General features: G+C 32.9%; 1 protein-coding gene across 3 annotated transcripts; it reads right to left on the reverse strand.

Annotated features, from left to right (window-relative positions):
• Positions 1-1896: 1896 nt before the first annotated feature.
• Positions 1897-6543, reverse strand: LOC126705988 (uncharacterized). Of its 3 annotated transcripts, none has more exons than XM_050405229.1 (3): positions 6377-6494; positions 5222-5456; positions 1897-2821 (listed from the first exon to the last, which is right to left on the reverse strand). In XM_050405229.1, the coding sequence occupies exon 3, from the start codon at positions 2745-2747 to the stop codon at positions 2118-2120; it is 630 nt and encodes a 209-aa protein (XP_050261186.1). In that variant the 5' UTR covers positions 2748-2821; positions 5222-5456; positions 6377-6494; the 3' UTR covers positions 1897-2117. The 3 variants fall into 3 exon arrangements, with proteins under 3 accessions (XP_050261186.1, XP_050261185.1, XP_050261184.1); XM_050405228.1 differs by having other exon boundaries at positions 5222-5466; positions 6377-6492; XM_050405227.1 differs by lacking the exon at positions 5222-5456 and having other exon boundaries at positions 6377-6543.
• Between the last annotated feature and the right edge of the window lie 3139 nt (positions 6544-9682).

A 9682-nucleotide genomic window follows, 5' to 3' on the forward strand; every position in this document is an offset into this window, starting at 1 on the left:
CGATCCTTTTGAGGAGTGTCTAACGTGGACTTCCCCGAAGTGTTTGATGCGGATGTGGCTAACAAGATCTTGACCAAGGCCATGACTGCTCAAAGCAAGAAATAGAAGGATGAAGATCTATATGGACAATAGTTATGTTGCTGCCGGTGAAAGCATTTTATTGTACACACATGTTGAGGAAATTAATATTGATGTTAAAATTAATGTAACGAATGTTGAAACCTTAAACTCCTTTTAGGATGATAATTGCTCCCACTCAAAAAATGTCGAGGAAATTGATAATCATTAAATTAATGTGACTCTGAGGCAAGTTTTTTTTTTTTTTTTTTTAAGAAGAACTCTGAAGCATGTTGAAAACATTGTATTTAGGGTGATAATTGTCTCCACTAGAAAGAAAAGGAAAATTAATAATGATTACAAAATTAATGTGACTTTGAAGTATGTTGAAAACACTTTCTTTACGATGATAATTATCCCCACTCAAAAGAGTTTGTTGATAAATAAAGTAATTCTCTCAAGAAGTTATTTCAATCGTTAGCACACACCACAAAGATGTGCCTATATTCCTCTTTAACTTGTTATCAAGTTTTTCTCAAAAAAAAAACCTTGTTATCAAGCTTAAATTTTTCCATTTTCTTTTCTTTTAAAAATTTTCTCTTTTTTACGAGTGAGTATAGCTTCTCTCACTAAGCAAGAAATGGATATCTTAGAAAACCATTATTAATGTTGAAATGAAGCTTTACTTCCTGAAACCATGTCAAGAGTTAATTGTTCGATTTTGAACTTTAGTGGAAACATTGCAATTGAACCCAAACTTTATGAGAAAGTGCAATTTGCATAATTTCAAAATAAATAAGACTTTTAACTTCAACTGAAAATCATGTTGTATAACTTCAATAGCTCAATCCGATTGAACACTTTCAAAGTCTCTTGATATTATGAGAAATCATTAACTAATTCTAATACTTCAGTCTGTGGAAGTACTTATTAATTCAATCATTCGAATCCTTCCAGCTCTTACACATGAATGTCCACATGTATGAGTTTCTTACTAAAGTTCCTAGGATGGACAATAGCTGAGGTCTTGTACTCTTATATAAATTTATAGAACTTAAAATTAATTTTAATTAATGTTGGAGGTAGTATAGTATATTGATCAACATGATATGTTTTCTTTCTTAATCCTAATCTAGTATATGAAGGTGGTATTTTTCAATTACCTTGTGCATGCCAAAAGCCATCGAGTAGATCTTACTCAATTGGCACTTCTAAGTGTTCCCAACAAAAAGTCAAAAACATCCATGGTTCGAATCACTCATTCCCCATTATAACAATTGAATTGTCCAATATATATATATACACACACATCACAGGCCAAGGAGGTCATTTTTGAGATGATATAAAATAATCCGTTCCACATATCCCACTCTAATCTAAAATGAAATGGCATGCAGTATGGTTAGACAAAATACCAAGATGGATTCGGTTCAACTGAAATGACATGTAGACAACCTAATATGGTTGTTTCAATAAAGGGCCAGATTACGTGCACATATATTCAGCCAATAGAACTAATCATCCTAACAAATTTCTTACTACAGTACACTAATGTTCGGCTTCTATGAGTTCTCTTAAGTGGTACACCGAGTATTGGACACTTTGTCATGGCACTAATGCCCCCTAGATGCAAGGGTAGTACCATCCCAATTAAGTCAGCCCAGCAACAGAAATTTTAAGTATGTCTCTCCTAGAAATGAAGAAGCTCCTGTAAACAACTTGAAACAATTCATGGCATGTTTAGCCTAAAATGTACCACAATCATAGCAAATGAAAACATCAAACATGAAAAGGATATCATATTTGGGTTTCCAAGATGGGTTTTAACTAGCAAAGAAATGACTACAAATGGGGCAGATAATTGAATAGCACGGGACAGGACTGGATCAATCCTGAGGTATCCAAAATATCCCAAACCCTTAATCCATAAAACAGGATTCATCCCACTTCTACTTTGATACATGCATGCAAAACTTATAATTATAGTGTCTAAAGCTAAAGCAAAAAGAACAAATTTAGAGAATTCATATAGGGAGGCGTACAAGTCAAATTGGTTCCATTTATTCCAAAACAACCTTGGCCCCCAGAGCTTTCAACTTCTCAATTATTTGTTCACCTTCTTCTTTTGAAAGTCCCCTTTTCAAAACTGAAGGGGTCTTCTCCACCAAATCTTTGGCTTCCTTGAGACCCAAATCGGTAAACCCTCTGACCTCCTTGATTATCTTGATCTTTGCAGAAGCTTCATACGACTCCAGTTTTATTTCAAAAACAGTCTTTTCTGGTTTCTTCTCCTCCTTGGCTGCTGCTGATGATTTAACAGCCATTCCAGCCAATCCAGCTGCTCCTGGTTTCAAGACCCCCACTGTTGGTGGCTCCTTCATTCCCATTTTTCTCATCATAATGGCTCCCAGCTCAGCAGCTTCAGCCAATGTGAGTCCTGAAACTTCATCTACGAGCCTAAAGACACGCTCACTTGGTGGACTGCGATGCTCTGTAGGATCAAAAGTAGCTGGATCATAATCAGTTGGGAGCCTTCTTTGATCAATCTCCTCTTCTTCCTCCTCTTCCACCCTTGCAGGTTGACCAAAACTTCGAGTGAACCCACTGAAGTTAATGGCATTTAGTGCTACCACAGGATTTCTAGATAACCCATTAGGTAAATGATGTCTAAATCTCAAAACGAAGCTCATTTTCAGGCTTATAGTCTTATTAATGGAAAATCAACGTATAAGCTTTTGAGTTCTCACTAGAGCAACAATATGGCCTGAAATCCACAAAATCAACAAATAAATAAATATGGAATGGAAGATTGTTCATTCATATACATTTCCTTCAAGCAAGGTTAGTTCAACAGGAAATAAGACATTTACAAAGACAAACAAGACACGACAGTAACCTTCAGTAGAAAAATAATAAGAAAAAATACAGGAGGTCAAACGTAAAAAAGGTTATTTGACTAAAGGATTGAGAAAGGAGGAGAAGACAAATACAGCAATACATCAAAAGTGTGTCCCATGTTAGAATCCTTGAATTTTGGCTATTTATAATCTCAATGAATTAAAAGAAACATAATAATATAGGATTGCATGTACTACATCATATCATTTCATCTTAGATTTGAAAGAAATAGTTTTATCTCCTTTTCCTATGAAAAGCAAATTTTATTTTTTGATGAATAAGAAATCTTATTAACCAAAAACCATCATTTACCTATCAAAAAAAAAAAAAAAAAAAAAAACCCATCATTTACTGCTCAACAACACAAAAACACAAACAGCATGGCTGCATACAATCAGGTCTTCAAAGAACCTCCCAATTACACCTAAACCCCTGCCCAAAATCCAGCAAGCAGCAACAATCAACTAGCCCAATCAGGGCAGCCAACACTGATTTAGACTCCTGAGGCCAAAACACCACTCTAGAAAAAACACAGCTACTGCAGTAGCATAACTACAGACAAACAGGTCATCAAATGGACCTCCAATCCAACACAAAACACCTGCACCCCTACCCACCCAGCAGGTAACAACAAAAAGCTAGTCCAAACAGATCAGTACAACCGCCAGCACTGCCCAGAACCCATTCACAGCTGAATTCTCAACTAGGACCAAAGATCTTGCTCACTGACTGAAGGCTAAGCAGGAAGAATATCACTAGCTCTCCATCTCACATCATTTAAAATACCTTTTACTACTTGCTCCTCTGGAGCCAATGACCCCTGGTACAAAAACTGGTTCCTCTATCTCCAAAGATGATAACTATAGCTACCACAGAAATTCTTCCTACTCCAACTTCAAACTTCTTTCCTACCAGCTGGAAGCAACCCCACTGTACCAGCTTCCTGCAGGGTAGTTACACCACAGCAGCACCACCCCACATGCTTCCACACTCTATGTGAACAAGAACAATCAAAGAACAAATGGTCCCTGCATTCAGTCCTGTTTAAAAAACACGACAACACTCCCTTGCTTTTCCCAAGAAGCCATCCTATCACAGGTGGATAGCCTATAATTAATAGATAACCACAGAATTAAAGCTTACTTAAATATGAAAGCACTATCCCACACCAATTTCCACCAATCCACGTCACCATTCCTTGCTCTAATGCCTTCCCAAGCAGAATGACAAGTGAATAAGCCATTTTTACATATGAAAAGCAATCCTCAATCTTGAAGAAACTGAAATTTACTTTTAAAACTAGAATAACATTTTTTTTATTAGTAACAAAATCATATTAGAAATAGGAGAAACCATGTTATATGAAATATAAAAAGTCAAAACAAGAGACCTTCATACAAAAAAATTACAAGAAAATATGATTTTAGATCGGAGAACACACCATTAAAAATGCGAATATCTCTCTCCAGAAAAATTATTTAATGTAACACAAAGGTTGCATTCAAGCAGGGACTACTCCTATGTCTTCCAAAGGAACCTCTCCAAAAAAAAAAACCAGATCAACCACCTTTACTTTGGTTTTTCTCCCAGAATTCTACCCTTCAAAATGAAATCAATAAAAAAATAATCTAGCTTGTCAAGCAGAACGAATATTTTCAATTGGCTCTCATCTACATACTGCCCCATAACTTTCCTTAAGAAAAATTTTCTAGGGGGCATATAAAGTAATGTTCCACTACTCAACAGCTTAAATTCATTCAAGAAGGTGCCATGCCCCTTTGCCCTAAAGCTATTATCATGATTGGTATATATCTTAGCAATCAAAATAACAAACTTTGCTGCTACTCTTTCTTAATGCAAATACAGATTTCAAGTCCCACACAGCAAATTAGCAACTCAGGACAGACCCAGGATTTCAAGCTAGGGGGCTGAAGTATAAGCAAAAAATATATATAAAATCTTCAAATAAGCATCTTTATAGTATAAGCAAACTATCAACCAAGACAAATATCCACAAAGATATTGACAAACAATCAAACACTATTAATAAATTTAAAACTCTGACACGCAGCCTCTGTATAATATAAATTTCCTTTCACAACTCAAATCAGAGCAAAATTGCCAAAAAAACAATGGTCTCTGAGAAAAAGACTCACAATCACAAAGAAAAAAATGAAAAGAACAACAGTCAATCACAGCCTTATCAGTTATCACTTATGGGGCATAGCAGTTAAAAGTTAGATTTTTAAGAGAGAAGAAGAAGTACATATTAGTCGCAGATTGAGGCCGGTGGCTGACCGGCGTCGAGGTGGTTGGCCACTGGGCAGATTGGCCAGATGAGGCGTTGCGGTGGCTGTAGCTGATGTATGCGTTTCTCTCTCTCTCAAAATCTGATTTTCCTTTGGCTAAAATTTTGCTTAAATTGGGCTGGGTTGTTATTTGCATAAATGGCTGACGAATGTTGTTTGGGCTGGGTTAGGAACTACATGTGAGCTACCCAACTGGAAATCTCTTATCACCCAAAGAAAAAGAAGAATCATTACCAAGCTAATGCTGAAAAAAAATTTAATTGCAATCCTTAACATTTCTAATTGGGTTCAATGATACTTTTGCAATAAGTCAAAAACTATAAAAGTTAATGCTGAAAACGTTTTATGACAATCCTAAAAATTTCTAACTGGGTTCTATGCTACTCTGCAATAACTCAAAAACCATAAGAATAATAAGCAAGGAAGAAGAAAGCACCCAAAGGGTAAAAAGGATTTCCTGGCACTCAAATGTCAAAAAAGAATTTAACTTTTTTTTTTATTATTCATATAAACAAAACAAATCTTAGTGGATGAAAATTCAAAGTTCCAAACTTTTACTTTAACTTTCTATTTACAAGAGCCATATAATATGATGTTTGATTCACAAGCTTATATTCAGAAAAAATAAATCTTGGGTACTGTTCCAAATTAGGCTATAGGTAGTAATCAGTAAACCCCAAGAAGAACCCACAAAACCCATGACAGTAAATCAGAGAAATTTAATTCACACAACACCAATACCCTAACTATCAATCACCCAAAACACAAATACATTCATCACATAAACAAAACAAAGAGCAAGAAATAATAAGGGTGAAAAAATTATCCAGATTCTATGAAGTTGATTCACAAACTTATACAGTAAAAAAAAAAAAATCATGGGTATTAGTCCAAACTAAGCAATAGGCAGAAATTACTAAACCCCAAGAAGAACCCAGTAAAGTAAAACGTAAAACCCATGACATAAAATCAGAGAACTTTAAGCCACGCCTCTAATACCAAAACCAATACCCCATTATCAATAATCCAAAACACACATACATACATGCATACATTCAACAAATATATAACAGAACAAAGTACAAGAAACAATGAGAGTGAAAAGAATTAACCTCAACAAAATCAGTGGTGTCTGGCTTGAGAGAGTGAGAGAGACACGTTGGAATTAGCCAATTAGGAATGGAAAATGAAAAGAAAAATTTGCTGAGCTACACGCCTACACAGTACAGTAGCTTTCGCACACAGCAATTTGGACCTTTTGGGCTGGGCTCATATTTTGGAGACTAATGGTATATGGCTTAATGGGACTATACAGACCCCCACGTATACAATTCTTACTAAATTGTAAAATTAAAGTTTTAGATAATTTTGAGGTTTGAATAAATGTCAGTTAAGTCTTAAGACTTTTCAAAACTAATAAATTTGGTCTTTAATTACTATAAGAAAGAGGAGAATAATGCGTAACAGTTTAGGGGATCAAGTTGGGTTTAGAAAGAAGAGAAAAATGAGAACCGATTTAGGGACCAAGTTGTTCAGTTTTAAAAATTTTTAGACCTGACTAGCATTTGTCTGAACTTCACAGGTGTTAACTGTATTTTACCCTTATCTTTTTTATTGGAGGCCTTCAGTCTATTTTTGTGCTTAGACTTAAGCTAAATAAAAACTTCATCATTTTGTTTTTCTATACATATTGTTTTATATTTTTTAGGCTAAATTACAAATTGTATCATTTAATGTTGCTTAAATTCAATTTAGACCTCTAAGTTTTAACTTTATTCATTTCAGTTTGCCCGTTAATGTCCGTTAGGTGATTTAGGGTCTGTTTGGATAGAACTTATTTTGCTGAAACTGAAAACTTAAAACTGAAAACACTGTAGCAAAATAATTTTTAAATGTGTGAATAGTACTGTGGAATCCATTTTTAATGAAAAAGTTGATAAAAAGTGGAGTTTGTGGGACCCGTGAACAGTGCACAAGTGCACTGTTCACAGAGGACCGGGTCAACAATTGCTGCTGGGGAGAATTAAAAAAAAAAAAAAAAAAAAAAAAAACGCAGAAAACGTGAAACGTAGACGCGCAACGCTCTATACAAACACACACTTACTGTTAAATGACCAAAATAATATAGTTTTATTATAGGTGATTTGCATATGCTCTGGTGTAGAGGTTTAAAGCAATAAAGATTGTGGGAACGATTTTTGCATTTGTTGGGTTTGAAAAGCGGTTCACTAAGGACTCATGAATTGTAAATGGTGGTTAGGGTTCAAATTTTAGGACACATTTTGGTACACTGTAGTAGGCTAGTAGCTATTGGCCTATTACATACTTACAATGTAATAGAAAACATTATTACAATTAATATAAAAAGGTGAAATGAAATAACTATTCCTCTTTTTTTTTTGGTTCCACTATGTGAAGGTGGTGGAATGGCATTTTAATCAAAATTCCTAAATGCCATTAAAAATAATTATATAATTAATATAATTAAAAAAAATTAGTATCTTCATAAATATAAAATTTATAACATCTTACAACAATATTGATATAGTTTTAGTCATTATCTGGATTCTGTTTGGTTCCCAAAAATTTGTTAAAAAAAAGAAACTAAATGAAAAATATGGACCATTTGAAAAGAAAAAAAAAAGTTTCAATGCCCTGAAAAGAGAATATACAGAAAGTTGGATTGGATGCCCATAAAATATTGTAGAATTTTTTTTTTTTAATTCAATTTTAGATTTTAATTTTTTTTAAATTTTTTATTTTATTTAATTGACTTGACATGTTAAACTGACGTGTCAAAATTTAAAAGCTCCAACTAACATACAAGATTGTTTTAGGTGTCCCTTAAGTGTAGGGATGGAAGGGCCCACGATTAGAATGATGGAAAATGTTAGAGCATCAGCATTGAAGAATGCTACTCTATTCTATTTTACCATCCTAAAAAGTTACTTTATCAATTATACCATACCATTTTACAATACACCCTACATCCAAAAACTCTATTATTTTATTTTTTCATTAAAATATTATTATTTTTAATCTTTCTTTATTATTTCTTTCACATCATCACTTTTTTTAGCTAAGGGGTGGAATAAAAAAAAAAAAATATATATATATATATATATATATATTTTAGCATAATGCTACAGTACAATTCTAAGTTTTACTTTTTTTTAGAGTGAAAAATCAAAATTACTCTAAACTTTAAATCTACTTTTTTTTCTTTATCTTACTTTTACTTTTTTTTTTTCTTTTACTTAAATGATAGAAAATTGTATTAATGATAAAATAAAACATATACAACTGGTCTGGTAAAAACATAATAGTTCATAATTGTATCTCAAATAAATACAAACAAAGCACATGAAAACAAATACAAAAGCAATTTCAAGTGTGCTCTTGGCTCTCCAATATATTTTATTATTTTAATACTCTTCCAACCGATGGATTTGGTAAAAATAATGGTCGAATGAAGTTGGGCATTTTCAAAACAACACTTGTTCTTGATATTCCAAATAGATAACAACCCACTTTTCCAATTCTTGAACAAATAGTTTGGAATTCATCTTTTGAAGCTAAAGAACCTATTTCCCGTATATCTTGATCTTATAATATGACATTTATCTTACAGAACCGGAAAATTTTCAGGTCATTAGGTGAACATTATCTAGGAATTTTGTGTCATATAAAATATTTTAATATAAATTTTAAAAATTTCATGGATACAAATTTAAAATATTAAAAATAAGAAAACAAATAAAAAGCAAGGACAGTATCACTCTTTGAATAAATTATCTTTGTCAAAAAATAGAAATTTGATAATGATTGTATTTTATTTTATTTTAGTTGCAAAACAAATTTTCTAACATAGAAAATATAATATTATTTTTGAAAACAAAAAGTAGCTAAAAAGAACAATAAAGTTTATGATAAAAACATTGAATCATAATAATTTTAGAATCATAATGGTTGGACAATTATTTAAAAGTTAAAAGTTCATTTTTCTTATGTGTGCCAAATCATTTTGATGGCATGGTTGATGACTTCGATTTAGACATATTATAAAAAAAAAAGTTTTTGTGAACGAAAAGTAGGTGATATAGCATTCATAGTATGTTTGTGTGTTTCCCCCTAATGAGACATTTATTGTGTTTTACTTAAATAACTTATCTTATCATATCGTCTTATAAAGCATCCATCTCACAACATAAGTCCCATAGGTGTGTGGAGCTCATCAATTGTGGATGGGTGCTCCACGACATTGTCACATACCTCACCCTCCACTTATTCTTATTGGACAAGTTCAAATTGAGCCCAAAACTTGTTTCCAAAAAAAAAAAATTTGAGCCAAAAACTCATTGACACAAATTAGTAGCTGATACAAGTTATTGTTGAATGATATTTGTCTTCGATTACAT

The sequence above is a fragment of the Quercus robur genome, chromosome 11 (assembly GCF_932294415.1).
Source record: "Quercus robur chromosome 11, dhQueRobu3.1, whole genome shotgun sequence".
Classification (NCBI taxonomy): Eukaryota; Viridiplantae; Streptophyta; class Magnoliopsida; order Fagales; family Fagaceae; genus Quercus; species Quercus robur.